This window comes from Macaca mulatta, chromosome 6 (assembly GCF_049350105.2).
Source record: "Macaca mulatta isolate MMU2019108-1 chromosome 6, T2T-MMU8v2.0, whole genome shotgun sequence".
Lineage (NCBI taxonomy): Eukaryota > Metazoa > Chordata > Mammalia > Primates > Cercopithecidae > Macaca > Macaca mulatta.
In genome coordinates, this window is record NC_133411.1 from 12,125,826 (window position 1) to 12,141,637 (window position 15,812).

The following is a 15,812-nucleotide window of genomic DNA, read 5'->3' on the forward strand; positions in this document are numbered from 1 at the left end:
TGCAAAGACATCCATGCTCTTCAAGAGTCACAAATGTAGGGCACGCATTGAGACTCAAAAATCATAAAGAAAATATAAAGTTTGTACTAGGAGGAGGAATTTCATAGCACATTAATTCTGTGGCACAACTCCAACCAGAGAATGAGTCCTATTGCTTCCTTCTGGAAAGGTTAAGCCAGCCCTTACGTTATAGGGAAGTCATGTCCATATCACATTCTCTTTACTGTTGGATCGTATGATACAGATGAAGTGGAAACCTTGTCTTCGATGCGCCATGTTTCTGTCTCTCTAGAGGGGCTGAAGCATTCCTGTGAGGGAACCCAGAAATGTTGAGTCCTGTATGTCCAACTAGTACATAAGTCATACATACATTTCTGTCTACTGCTCTATTCTGAAAGTTAACTTTTCATTTCCAAAACTATGCGTGAATCGAGTATCATTTGATTGTTGTTAAATTTGGAGAAAGAACCACTTACTAGAGACTTGGAGCTGAATTAAACTATGTAGTGTGAAGGGAAGCCAGTTTTAAAGGACGATGGCAGCCAATTTCTTTTGTTACTTATGTTTTTATTTTTTCCAAGAACAGTTAACATTTACTAGGCACCTATTGGCCTCAGTCACTTGCATCTAAAGAGCAAAGCTAATTTACCCACGGCCCATGTTCTTTTAAATGGTTAGCCTTATTTCTTAGCTCTGTTAACCACTATTCTAATGTTAGCTTCAAGTTCAATTTTAATAATCTATGCCATAGTTGTCTACTGCTCCCTGCCACATGAACAAAAAGTTTGGGGGAATAAGGCGAGCAGTTTACATTTTCTGTGGATACTTCAAGTAATTGGCCCCAAAGTGAAATTGAGTTGGCCATGGTTTATCGTGTTCTGAGGGGATAAAATGTGTAAGGAAACGGACCTGTAGAAAGGGTTGATATCCAAGTATGTGTGAATGTGTGAAAATCCTATAACTCCACTTCAACTGGCCTAATATCCTGAGTCACTAGATGGTCAGAAGAATAGATACAGTACAAAAGGAACAAACCGATGTACATTTATACTAAAAAACCAAAAACAAAGTTTGTACAAGATGAACAGCAAATGAAATAGCTTCTATCAAAACAAAATCTCACACAGGTCGTTTTTCTAGTATGTGGACATACATACACCCACACACACACAGACACACAAGCAAGAATGTGTATTTTATAAGATATAGGTCCTTGGAAATAGACATTCTTAGCAAATATGGATGACAGATCAATTGTAATTTATTTTCTTTTAACACTGTATCATCATAAAGAAAACTGGTATAAATGAAAAAATCTATTTCAAATATCTACATCTAAAATTTTAGGCAGTGAAAAAGCACTTTGTTGACAAGGAGTGTGGAATGATGTATGTTAATTGTCAGAAACTGCTGAATGCCTTGTTTAGTTGCCACAAACAAATTCACATATCAGAACGAACAATACTGCTAAATATTCCTTTTTTCCTGCTTTTTTTTTTTTTTTTTGTTAAAACATACTGGGAGAAAGTAAAGAAAAGAAAAACTGGAAATCCATACATCTTTCAAAAGTTTGAAATTGAAGCAATATTTAGAACCATAGATGAGGAAACACGGCGGCATTGGTGTAATATACACAACGCGCTTTTCTTCTTTAATCTGTAATGTACATCAAATACTTTACAACAATGCATTAACAAAAGGCAAGAAACATCTTGCTGTACAGAGGAACCCCAATGCAACTTGAAGCCTAGAGTCACAACGGATGAAGAGAGTAAACAAAGCGTGAGAAGCCGTCCCCCATAGAGTGTGTAAACTATTCTGTGTCTTGTGCTTAACGATAACCCTCACGCCCCACCGGCCCAAATGCCTCGTCTCTCCTCCCATCAGCCACGTTCAGTATAAAGCACTTCTCGTTACTCTACAGCTCACACTAGAAAGGTGCTGCCCACTGTCATATTTAGGATCACTTTAGCTTTCTACTGATTTCCAAGTTAACTTGCGATTCATTTAGCTTTCTAAAATAGCTCTTAATATTTCCTTACTGGTTATCACAGCCTTCCTACGGAACAGGCTTTAACAAACTAAATTTGCAGAAGAAAAAAAAATAAAACAGAAAGAAATGTCTTGTGGTATGCATGCACATGCACTGTTCCCGGAGCGCCTGTGCCCCGCTCCTCACACCCAGGAGTCGGGGGAGGCTGGGTAGTGGCTCGTTTCATAGTTCAGTTCACTGTAGGGACGGGCAGCTGAGTAGAAGTCAACGTAGTTGCCGGTGGACTTGAGACCCAGGTGCATGGTGTACTCGCTGGCGGGAGGGCGATGGTGGACCTGGTCCTCGAAGAAGGACTCGTCGTAATTTCTCGTGGAATTCTGAAATGGCTGGTAGGTCTCGTAATCTTTTCTGCTGGGCTCCTGTGGGACTGGCTGTGCTGAAACCTGAACGGGAAAGAAGAGCCACACTGGGTTACTTGGTTTCCCTTGACTCAGCCTCCCTCTTGCCCCGGCACCCAACTCTCCTTCAAAGAAGAGACTGTGTACATCCAGGCATTCACCACTGTGGCACTGCTCCTCCAAAACTGCCAACTGTCATTGGCTTTCTTTTTGAAAACTGACTCCTAGGTCCATGTGCTATCATTCTGCATAATCTTTATCATCGCAAAATATACGTAACATAAAGCTGCTTGCTTTAAGAAATGTTGAAGTATAAGATTAATTAGGTGGCATTAAGAACATTCACAGTGTTGTGCAACCATCACCACCATCCCTTTCCACCACTTTTAAAATCATCCCAAACAGAAACTCTGTGCCCATTAAATGTAATTCCTCATCCCCTCTCTCTGGGCCCATGGCAAGCACCATTCTACTTTCTGTCTCTAGAAATCTGCCTAATATAGGTGCTGCATAGAGTACTTGTCCTTGTGTGACTGGCTTCTTTCACTTAGCATAAAGTTTGCATGGTCCATCCATGGTGTTGCATATGTCAGACCTTGATCCGTTTTTGTGGCTGAATAATATTCCACTGTGATGTGCATTGCTCCACTGATGAATGCACTGAAGGCCATGACTTCACCTCAATGCAATGTATCAGTGTAGCAGAACTGCACTTGCACCCCATGATTGTATCCCTATAAACATAAAACAGTCCATGGTAGGCACAGACCACATTTTATTTATCCATTCATTTGTGGATGGACACTTGGGTTATTTCTACCTTTCAGCTGCTGTAAATAATGTTGTAATAAACATTGGTGCATTAGTATCTGTTTTAGTCCCTGGGGTCCCTTTTCAAGCACCTGTTCCTGAAATGAGCAGAACCTCACAAGGTGAAGGGTGAGGGTAACCCTATAGCAAGTCATAGTGGGAGGCACGAAGCTCTGCTAATGGGCAGTAATTGGGGAGGAAGTCTGGTGTGAATTATTAAACACTCTTAAAGAAATACTGTTTGATCACTTTTGGGCGGACTCTGTGACTCCCTATTAATTTAACTAAAGTTCAGCACAGAAATGTCCTCTAGAAATTGGTCTTAGTTAATAGATAATGATTTGTAATTAGCACGTTGTGTGTAAATGAATGCTTTTAACGGCTTACACATAATTCTTCTCTCAAGTAAGTGAAACTCCCTCTTATATATGTCATTGATTTATACTAGTAATCGACCTGATCTTCAAAGAAGTGGTGAACTTCATCACAGCAGCTGTCTAGGATGTCCCACGTGTCTAGTTAGTGGTGGCTGAATGAATGAGGTTTCTGTCTACCTAGAGAAGTCCAAAAGTCCATAAGCATAAACCTTTGTTAGCCTGAGAGCTAATAAAGGATGAGAGGAACATTTGGAATGAATGTGCAACATCTGCAGTTAAATACTGCTAAGTCCAGGTCTACTGGACTGCGTTGCTAGGTTGGGGTGCCCTTTTCTATTCTTTGAAGAGCTCTGCTCGTGCTCTGCTGAACTCCACTCCAACACAGGGCTGCTTTCCAACTGCAAGACATGCAAAGGCTCAGAATCTAGAAGTTTGGAAAAATGACACAGGGAGGGAGCTAGATTTGCTGTGTTTCTAGTTCAGCAGGGCACCCTATTCAACATTTAGCAAATTCTTTAATACTCCAGTAGTCATAAATATTTATGTGTGTTTGTGTCTGTCTACATCAATATCTATAATCTATCATCTGTCTGTTTTCCTATCCACCCACCAATCCATCCGTCCATACATCCCTCCAGCAAACTCCCATCTTATAGATAAGAAAACTTAAGCACAGAGAAGTTAAGAAACTTCTCCAAAATATTGTAGCTAGTGGTGGTGTGAGCTGGAACTGGAACATATGGCTGGCTGACTCTAAAACCCAGGTGTTCTATCAACCTAGCCCAGTCCCATCAGAGCCAAGGCGGCCAAACCTTGGAGGACAGGCCTCAAGGAGCTGACTCCAGGCTCTAAGATAAGAAAGAAAGTTGGTGGACAAAAGAGACCCAGAAGCAGTGTGTTTTCTGATGCATATTTCGGGGGCCAGGGGAGGCAGTGCAGGGGACAGGAATGTCTTCAGGGGGAGTCACTCACAAGGGTTATGGGTTTCCTCCAAAGTGGCTTCTGCTTTCATTTTTTTTTTTCTTTTGCACAACCTTGTTCAAATTGCTTTGAGACTATTGTCATGTTCTCTCTGGTTGGTGAACATTTTGGAGCTGGGTATCAGCTTTTTGAGCCTCTTACCCCAGAGAATTAACTTCTTCCATTCATCTGCACTGTTCATAACCCACACCAATCACGTCTGAGGTTTGGTGCCCAGTCCCAAGAGTGTGTAGAAATGGATTGTCACAGGTGGCATGTGACACTGCTGCACCCGGAGAGACTGAATTTGCTCACCGGTCTAGTGGTATGGATGTCTGCTGGTGAAACACATCTGCGGTGGACGAATACTGGCTGCATTTTAAACTTTAAGAGAATATCTGACAGTGTTGAAAATCTGGCTGATGAAATGACCCCTCCCAAAGCCCTCCCCACATAAGAGCTAAAAATAAATGCATTAAAAATTGCACAGTTTGCATCAGCCAGATTTGGATGAGGGAAGTAGAATGATGCCCCAATACAGCAGTGGGGATTTCTGAATCTGGGTGTCTGTTATGGCCTAGAGAAGCCCAGCAACACACAAGCCGGAAGCTTTTGCCTTCTTTGCCTTAATGCTGCATCTTGTTTTGAAAGGGGCTAAGACCAGCAGCTCACTCCAGGGTCAATGTGCCCACACTCTCTGCACTCCGTTCCGTGGCTTCTGTTTCTACCAAGTTATCTTTGCTGAATTTTTTCCTCAACAGTAGAATGTTCACTCTAAATTATGAAGGACAGTGTCATGACACCTTCCAACTCTGTTAGCATAATGACAAAAGACTTATATGGATTTATTCCTTAACAAATTTGCCAGGAAACTGGATTTATTTTGAACACAAGGTGAACACTAGCCCAGTACAGATCTTCAAACTTTTCCATGTCTCAGAGTGTTCATAGAAAGACTCAGAGTGTTCACAGAAAATGAAGGAGGCCAGATACTAAGTATCAGTGGTTCTCAAAGCATGATCCCAAGACGAGCAGCATCAGCATCACCTGGGAACTTGTTAGAAATACAGATTACTGGGCCCCACTCCAGAGCTACTGAATCAGGGCCTCTGGGGATGGGCTCCAGCAATCTGTGCTTTAACAACCCTTTGGGGAATTCTGGCTCATGCTCCAATTTGAGAACCACTGGCACAGAGGTGAAAAAATGGGACAGGAAGACAGAAGAACCAGGATGAGTGTTTGCCTCTTCCTGCCTGGGGGACTGAAGGAAACACGTATGCTCCTGGGATCTCCTCTTCCTCCTTTCTGCGGACAGTTACAACTGGGCTGCTCACGTGACAGTGGAACTAAGGACACCAGGAGGGAATCCAAGATTCTGGTTTTGTTATCATTTAAATATTGGTCATCAAAACAGCAAAGCTCTTTGTTTCTAGTTCCTGAACAAAAATCCTGTTGTCAGCTAGATAGATACCGTTCAATATGATATTTCTCTTTATAAGTATGGGGTGGACTGGTAGAAGCTCAAAAGGATTTTTGGAAAGTATGCATAGTTAAGACTTTTTTGTTTTTTTTCTTTGAGACAGGGTCTCACTTTGTCACCCAGGCTGGAGTGCAGTGGCACACTCATGGCTCATTGTAGCCTCCACCTTCCAGGTTCAAGCCATCCTCCTGCCTTAGCATCCCAGGTAGCTGGGACTATAGGCACACACCACCATGCCCAGCTAATTTTTGTATTTTTTGTAGACACATGGTTTTGCTATGTTGCCCAAGCTGGTCTTGAACTACTGAACTCAAGCGATCTGCCTGCCTCGGCCTCCCAAAATGCTAGGATTACAGGCATTAGCCACGACGCCCAGTCAGTGAAGTCTAAAGTGATGTCTGTAACCCGCTGACCTCAGACATTCAAACCAAAGATCACAAACTGTGTTTTATACCACTGAGGGTTTCTTCTAGGAGGCTTTAAGCTGAGAGTTCGCTGAAAATGTGCCTGAGTCCCAGGTAGTCACAGGAGCAGCACCCATGTGTGGCCATGTGTCTGCTGCAGGAGTCTCTTTCTCAGTTCTCACTATCTTTTGCCTTATCTTGGAGATCCACTTGAAACTGATTTCCCTCCATGAATCGCTTCCCCATAAGCTCAGTCACTGTCCAGTGTGAAGCCTGTGAGACCCGGCCGGTGACTGAGGCACCCGGGAGACAGGAACGCTCAGCAGAGGACAAGCTTCGATGCTGAAACTGACCAAACCCTGAAGCATCCCTCCTGGTGAAACTGTTGCAGGCGCGAAGTTCTGGGGTAACTTGTCACCAGGGAAGCTCCCGACATGGAAGCATTCCACCTAGAATGGTTGGCTACACCTCTATGGCCAGAGAATCCAAGTCAGGGATACTGTATATGAGTCCTCTCTAGGACTTCCAACCGGAAGAGAGTGAAAACGTGTCTTTTGAAGGGTTAGGATAGTTGCACTTTATTGAGTCCCCAAGAGAGAAAGCTGCAAGTCAAGACAAGGTTTATTCCTATAACTTAATCCAAAATAAGTAAAATGCTTTCTTTCCTCCTCTCCAAGTTCATTGGAGTATCATTATGATCTCTTTGGAAATATTTTTTTTTTGGGGGGGAACCCTCTCTTCGTTGGACATTTAAAAATGTTGTTGGATGTTAGGCTAAGATAGAATGATCCAATCATTCATTTCCCTTGGCTGGTGCCTCACAGGGAATGATGGTGGTCCTGAGCTGTGAAGACAGGACGCAGCTCTGCCAGGGGCTTGCCTGCAATGTCTCGGTCCCGACGAGAGGGGTGGAGCTTGCTCTCCATTCAGGGTGGATTTTAGCAACATTTGCCTGAAGCTCAGCGGCCTCGGTGTTCCACTCTGAGACTGAGTCAAGCACATTCTGGGGACCTCTGGGAGAAAGGCTATGGCTAGGTTGTGTTCACACTCGCGGCAAGGATGCCATCTTAGCATATTAATTCTCATTTGCTTAAATGCTCAGGATATGCCTAGGTAAAAGAATGTGCCCCTTAGAGCCATTATGGACTGTCCCCTAAATCTAGATGGCAAGCAGTCTTTTGGAACCTAGTGCGGCCACTCTGTGGGATGTCAAAGACCCCTGGCCATGTCAGGGCGTTTCTTCAATGCCAACTCCTGGGAGAGGAAGGCTGGTGCAGAGGGAGCTGGTTCTGGTGAGGAGCTTCTCTCTACCTGGGGGAACTTGAGATGAATCTTACATTCTTGGCGGCAAAATCATGGTCCTATTACAACCCGACAAGAATCGGTAATACCTGGCAATAGTCTGCTTACTGTACATCCAGAATTTCATAATATTTGCTGCAAGAGGCATGGTTGATTTCCATAAATGAAGTTGGCATTTCTAATACATTTTGTTTCTGTTTGCCTTTACGGAGGCAGGTTGGCAAGTGAACAGTTGGGGCCTCCCTGGTGACCTGGTGTCTACAACTCATGACCCTATTTATTTAGGCATTGGTTTCTTTGCTTTTAGCAAATACTAGAACTGAGAGTAGGCTGACTAGATGTTAGCAACACAACAAATAGGCCATGAGGGCCAAGTTGTTCACCAGGGGGTCACAGACAACACCATATGTTTTCCAGAGTGCTGCACATGGAGTGGGCTGATGCGCACCGTGGGAAGGAGAGATGTATGAAGTTTCTGATCAACGAGGGAGAACAGAATGTGTCTTTTGGCTTTTATAGTTTCTGCAGAGCCAGAGAAAATGAACCTTCAATAAATGTTTGCTGAATAACACACACTCTCTCTTTCTCTCTCTCAGATTGGTTCCTTAAGAATCTACTGTTCAGATATATAGAGTAAAGGAACAGAACAGAGGCCTTAGAAATAACACTACACATCTACAACCATCTGATCTTTGACAAACCTGACACAAACAAGCAATGGGGAAAAGATTCCCTGTTTAATAAATGTTGTTGGGAAAACTGGCTAGCCATATGCAGAAAACTGAAACTGGACCCCTTTCTTACACCTTATACAAAAGTCAACTCAAGATATATCAAAGACTTAAACATAAAACCTAGGACCATAAAAAATCCTACAAGAAAACCTGGGCAATACCATTCAGGATGTAGGCATGGGCAAAGACTTCATGTATAAAACACCAACAGCAATGGCAACAAAAGCCAATATTGACAAATGGGATTTAATTAAATTAAAGAGCTTCTGCATAGCAAAATAAACTATCATCACAGTGAACAGGCAACCTACACAATGGGAGAAAATTTTTGCAATCTATCCATCTGACAAAGGGCTAATATCCAGAATCTACAAAGAACTTTAACAAATTTACAAGAAAAAAACAAACAACCCCATCAAAAGCGGGCAAAGAATATGAACAGACAGTTTTCAAAAGAAGGCATTTATGCAGCTAACAGATGTATGAATAAAGCTCATCATCACTGGTCATTAGAGAAATGCAAATCAAAACCACAGTGAGATACCATCTCACACCAGTTAGAATGTCAATCATTAAAAAGTCAGAAAACAACAGACGCTGGAGAGGATGTGGAAAGACAGGAACACTTTTACACTGTTGGTGGGAGTATAAACTAGTTCAACCATTGTGGAAGACAGTGTGTCAATTCCTCAAGGATCTAGAACTAGAAATACCATTTGACCCAGCGATCCCATTACTGGGTATATACCCAAAGGGTTATTAAATCATTCTACTATAAAGACACATGTACGTGTATGTTTATTGCGGCACTATTCACAATAGCAAAGACTTGGAACCAACCCAAATGTCCATCAATGATAGACTGGATAAAGAAAATGTGGCACATATATACCATGGAATACCATGCAGCCATAAAAAAGGATGAGGTCGTGTCCTTTGCAGGGACATGGATGAAGCTGAAAACCATGATTCGTAGGAAACTATCACAAGAATAGAAAACCAAACACCACATGTTCTCACTCATAAGTGGGAGTCGAACAGTGAGAACACATGGACATAGGGGAACATCACACACTGGAGCCTGTCTGGGGGTGGGGGGCTAGGGGAGGGATAACATTAGGAGAAATACCTAATTTGGATGTCGGGTTGATGGGTGCAGCAAACCACCATGGCATGTGTATACCTATGTAACAAAACTGCATGTTCTGCACATGTATCCCAGAACTTAAAGTATAATAATAAAAATAAAACAATAACAATAATAAAAAGAATCTACTGTTCAGTGCTCCTCAAACCTGAATGTGCACACAAGGCCATCTAATTAGAATGCAACTGTGCTGTAGAAAATCTTGAACGGGTTAGGGTTAGGAGCCAGAGAAGAATCTCTCCTGTATTTCTAACAAGATTCCGGGTAACATTGACACTGCTGGTTCCCCAACTAGACTTTGAGTAGCAAGACACTACAATGCATTTAATGTATTGCAGAATAATAGAACTTATTTATGTATTCTGTCTTTTTCAAGTTCTCTACTGAATTTCCTGTGTCTCCTTTATTGGTAGTGATCATGTATAATGAATGCTTCCTTCCTAACGCATTTGCAGGGTTACAGGAGCTACTCGATCTCTGTCCAGTAATTCCTGTCCAGACAATTCCTATTTAGTAACAACATCCTACACTCGTCCATTTGGGGGTTTCTTTTAGTTTTGCACCATAGCAGAATACTTGCTTTCTGCATCAGATCAAGCACAAGGTTCAAAGGCCATTTGCAAATTTGGGGCTGTTCTGCCGAGTCCACCACACACACACACACACACCCCCCTCCATGCTGCAACAGGAGTGAGGAGGGCCTCAGGGGACACTGCCTCCTCTTTCAGTTCTTTATGTTAGTTGGATGAAATGTATGTTTAAAATTTCAGGTTATTTCACGAGTCACATTGAAAAAGAAATACAAACGTGGTGCATTTCCTTTACCTGGTTGTGTTTGATGTCTTCGGCGGGCGCACCATATGAATTCCTATACAAAGTTGAAATTCCAGTGTTTTGAGCTAAAATTAAAAGGAAAACAAAAGTTTAGCGAAGAAAACAACATCACAAATGAGGAATAGTGGTTACTGGAGCAAGTTCTTGCCCTAACAAAGCTTGTTTTCTTGGGGACCAATCCAAGTAGAAGATATTCTTTGGCCCTGAACACTTCATTTTACATACAGATATTAAAAAAGGAGAACAGTTATTCTAGAAAATCCCCATAGCATGTCAGCAGCTTGCAATAATGCTCACATCGCAGACAGGGTCAGGGCAGGTGCTGCAAACAGATGGTCATTTTGTAAGTTTTATGGCCTTCTTTTCTGGTGAAAACTGGCGGGTAATAAAGGCTTGTCACCTGCACTGAAGCATGCAGGAGTCTGTATTAGCAGCTTAGCTTTTAGCCGGAGAGTGACAAGAATAAAATTTCTAATTTGAGCTCACAGAAGTGCTTGATCATCTTTCAGACAGTTCATTTCTTACAGGCCCAAAAGATGGGCAGGGAGCATCGCTGCATGTCCCCCACGCATCTGGAAGCCTGAGGCTTTGGAATCAAACTAGATGCAGAGGGAGGATCCCGCTCTGTTGTCTGGCTTGCCTGTGGTCTAGATGAAAGAGATGAAGGTCTCCTCTAGTTGCTAGCAGCTTCTGAAGGCCCAGAGAGGGGGCCTGTTAGCCCACTTCCTTATGGGAAACCCTTGAAGCTCAAGCCATCCACTCAGACGAAGGGCACAGGCCACCACTCCCTTCACAGCTGCTGAAGGGTCATGGTTCAAGAAATCTTTGGTAGAATGACCATATCACCTAGCAATCCCATTGCTGGGTGTATATTCCAAAGAAAGGAAATCAGTATACCAAAGGATATCTGTACTCCCATGTTTATTGCAGCACTGTTCACAATAGCCTAGATGTCGAAGTAACCCAAGTGTCCACCAACAGATGAATGGGTAAAGAAAAGGTGGTATATGTATACAACAGTGTTTGGCCATAAAAAGAATGAAATCCTGTCACTTGCAGCAACACGGATGGAATTGGAGGTGATTCATGTTAAGTGAAACAAGCCAGGCACAGAAAGACAAATATCATATGTTCTTACGCATATGTGGAAGCTAAAAAAAAATGATCTCATGAAGATGGACAGCAGAATCATGGTTACCAGAGACTCAGAAGCGGAGTTGGGAGAGAGGAATAAGAGGGGATGGTTAATGGGTAAAAAAATAGTTAGAAAAGATCTAGTGTTTCATAGCACAATGGGGCAACCATAATTCACAATAATTCATTGTATATTTCAGAACAACTAGAATAATGGGATTGGAATGTTCCTAATATAAATAATAAATGTTTAAGGTGATGGTATCTTAATTATCCTTATTTGATTATTATACGCTGTATGAAAATCATGATACTTGTATGAAAAAAATCACATGTACCCCTTAAGTACAACTATTATGTATTCATAAATTTAAAAAAAAAAAAAGCTTTGGAAAATGCTGTCTGTCTAGTGTCAGTGGGGTATAAAACACTCTAAAACTAGGAAGGGGTTGTTTGCTTCCAGTATTTTGGGGATAATGAAGTAGGATCACTCCACCTATAGGCCACAAGAGAAAGGTCAGTATAGCCTTTCAAGGTCTAAGTTCACTCCACCCATGATTTTTTACCTAAGAGTTCATTACAGCTGTGCAATAAAATTCCTCCTGGAGAGTTCGGCTTAGAAAGTGAGGGCCAAGAGCCCATTTTTCCATTTTAAAGACCATTCTGCTATCCTCTCTGTTGAATGCATGTCACTCCTGTCTCTGTATTATGGTGCAAACCACCGTCTCTCTCTGGACCACTGCTACCGAATCCTCCTTGAAGACCCAACTTCCACTCTGCCCAGCCCGATTCCTCCATCCATCCTGTTACCAACAGCCAGAATGCTGTCTTTGTAACCCAAGTTGGGGTCTGTCTCTTTCTCTGCTTGGAACGCTCCAATGCTCTTCACCCCGAGATGGCTCTCTCTGCTACGGCCATGAGGCCCTGCAAGGTTTGCTTCCTGCCTAACCTCCCAATCGTTTCTCCCTCCTCTCCTCCTGTTAAAGGAGCCCCAGCTTTGCTGACCCTCCTTCCTCAGAGCGGGGAAAACTTGTTTAGCTTCAGCTGGGTTGTCCTTGCTGATCTTTCTCCCTGGAACTTGCTTCCCTCAGACTTTCAATGTCTCCTCCTCCCACGTCAAGTGAAGTAACCCCTGCCGCCTGCACCCCCATCTCATTACCCTGTTCAGTTTCTTCTTCCTACTCAACACAGTGCAGTACCATCTTGCTGGGAACTTGTTCTATTGTTTACCTTATGTACTGTCTGCCTTCCTCTTCCAGAGCAGAAGGCCCATGAGACAGAAACAGTCCGTCCTGCTGCTACCTCTGTATGTATCCTCAGAGCCTGGCACAGCGCCTGGCCTCAGTGGACACCCATAGAGTAAGTGCCCCATTTGCTGAATGAATAAATGAGTAAACCTTAGATAAATCTGCCTTCAGAGCTGTAATTTGCTATAGAAAATGTCACTTCAGGGATAAGGTGAAATTTTGTTTTTTTTCTGTTGCTTAGAATTAAATGCACATATTTTTTAGAACATTTGCAATATTGTAGTCTTGGCCTCCCTCCCTGCTGTGAAATCATAAACAGATTTAAGATTCCTCTTATCAGAGGAATCTTAAAAGCATGAGGCAGAGTTTGTGGCTTCTGAGTCTAGGATGTTAATACTGGAAGTTCTTTCCCCTCACCCATTAAACAAGACCATAGCTGAGACTGAACTACCTTTATGGACGCCTGAGGCAGAGGAATTCACAGAGGCTCCACCCTCATATGGCCCAGCTAATAGTGGATCCACAAAAGGATGCCTTTCTATTTTTCTATCAGCCCTCAAATACCCAATTTCCAACTGAATCAACACCCTGAAAACTAGAATGACTTTCAAAGGCCTAAGAGGCCGGGTGTGGTGGCTCACGCCTGTAATCCCAGCAGTTTGAGAGGCTGATGGGGGAAGATCACTTGATGTCAGGAGTTCAAGACCAGCCTGGCCAACATGGTGAAACCCTGTCTCTACTAAAAATACAAAAATTAGCCAGACGTGGTGGCAGGCACCTGTAATCCCAGCTACTTGAAACGCTGGCGCAGGAGAATTGCTTGAACTCGGGAGGTGGAGGTTATAGTGAGCTGAGATTGCGCCACTGCACTCCAGCCTGGGCGACAGAGCGAAACTCTGTCTCAAAAATAAATGAATAAATATAAATAAAAGGCATAAGACAGACACTGGCAAAAACAAACAGACCATTGGATGAAAGGGTATGTGGGAAGCTCAGACAGGAGGGAAAAACCTCCAGGTGAATTTAAAGGTCAGGTAGTGGAGCTGCGGGGTTGATGCAGCCCTTTCTTGAGATGAACTGAACACGTGAGGTTCCCAGGCATCCAGGGCTGCAAGAACTCGCTGCTGAAGCCGGCATGCCTGAATGAACAGCCGACTGGATTTCTCAGGGCTCCCCAGTGGCAGAGAAACACTTAGGAGAGAAGAATTTCAAGAGGCTTCATCCAAGCTAGAAAATGAATCCACAAAAGGAGGGTGGGGGAAGCCTGGAATAAACACCTAGATGGATCTGAACTTCTAAGAGCTCAGAAGAAGAGATGACAGCTCCATCAAAGAGATATTTCCACTTCCAGCCCTCATAGGCTGCATTTTGAGGGTGAAGCTTCCCTTGTTTTCATATCAGAAGGAACGTTTTCTTGGCAGGGAATGAAACAAGGAAGATGGCAGTTTTTCAGGTTATCTTTCAATGCACGGAACTTTCGGTGTCCCGTGGATTTGTTCTTGAACAAGAAAAAGCATTGCTTTTGATGTGGAGGCCATGAGAAATCTGATTTTGCAAGTAAACCCTGGAATGATGGGCATTTGCTAACATCCTGCAGGGTGGGGGTTGGAAACTCAATCTCCCTATCTCTATGTGAAAGATTGGCTTCCACCCGGCTTGGCTGGGGACTTACTGATATCACTATTGAAAGTGGAAAACCACCACTATCCTCATTTCTGCTATCCCACCGTCACCTCCATCACCCTCACTACCACCACCACCACCATCATTGTTGTGATAATAACCGGCATTTACACAACACTCATTGGCTTTAGAGGAATTTCCCTATATACACATATTATTCAATAAAGATCTCAATGTTCTTTCTGGCTTGCTACATGATTGATAGTGTACTCCTGAATTGCATTTTTAAGTAAGTTAGAGCAAAGCTGTTTCAGCCTCTAAATAAGTTTGAAGAATTACATATACTGAAATTGTCAAGATCCCTGCCATTTTCTAAGAAGATTAAATCTCAGAAACATAGTAAATTTTAGGCTTCATTTTATTTTGAGTCCAGGGCACAATCATGTGCCATTGGAACTGTTTTGACATAAAACACATAAAACACATAAAACACGCACACCCACACCCACACCCACACCTGAAGTCCTTTTGAATGATTCTCTTGGGCAAGAGAGTTAAAGAGAAACACTAAACTTAATAATAATGCAGTCGATATCACAACGATTCTTTAATCTCAGTGTATCATGCCAGACAGCTGGTGGTGTGGGTACCCAGGGCAATGCTAACTGCACATGGAATTTGGAGTCACGACTAGTTCAGCATAATCAGTACAAATTGGATCCTCTGCCGAATGTCTAGACTCCAGGGACTCAGAATTCAGATTCACAGCTTTCTTGGTTCCTGTTCATCTATGCGGCACCATGTAAGGGGGGGAAGAAGTGACTGTGAATAATAACCTGGAGTCCATGTAATGAGTTAAGTTTTCCCATTCAGGAAACATCTCAGGAGCAGCACTGAGGTGTTCCCTTGTAGGGTCTGCACATGGAGGCAGAATGTGGTCCTGGGGGCAGGGATAAGAAACATCTGTTTATTATACTTTTCTTCATGCAGCTGAGCAGAGTTAACATGGAAAACACTGCCGCTGGGGTAAATGCATTTGCTATTAGGAAAATTTATCTTCGCTGTCCTGGTTTGGAAGGCATTTTAATAAATCATCCAATTTGTCTGCTCTGCTTCCCTGCCGGTCTACACCAAAACACTACTGGAGAACTGCCTCCTGCTCTTCACATTCCTCTCCTAAGAGGGTCTTGGTGTATGCACGGCACCTTTTGCGCCCGGCTTTATGAATGATCTAACCTGGCCTTGTTCTATTAAAGGCTCTTCTTCATAGCCTATTTTCAGCAGGGACCCATCTCCACGCCCATATGGTAAAGAGGGTGTGGGGTCCCCGTTGAAAGGTCCTCGGGGTTCCAGCGACTCTGCTTTTAAG

General features: G+C 43.0%; 1 protein-coding gene across 4 annotated transcripts in view; it reads right to left on the reverse strand.

Annotated features, from left to right (window-relative positions):
• Positions 1-1,243: 1,243 nt before the first annotated feature.
• CTNND2 (catenin delta 2) overlaps positions 1,244-15,812 on the reverse strand; it is a 933,204-nt gene continuing 918,635 nt past the window's right edge. For all 4 annotated transcript variants that reach the window (XM_028849344.2, XM_028849341.2, XM_078004620.1 and 1 more), the window contains 2 exons: positions 10,431-10,504; positions 1,244-2,436 (listed from right to left, as the gene is read on the reverse strand). In XM_028849344.2, the coding sequence (XP_028705177.2) occupies positions 2,176-2,436; positions 10,431-10,504 (335 nt within the window). In that variant the 3' untranslated portion in view covers positions 1,244-2,175. The remainder of the gene's footprint in view (positions 2,437-10,430; positions 10,505-15,812) is intronic.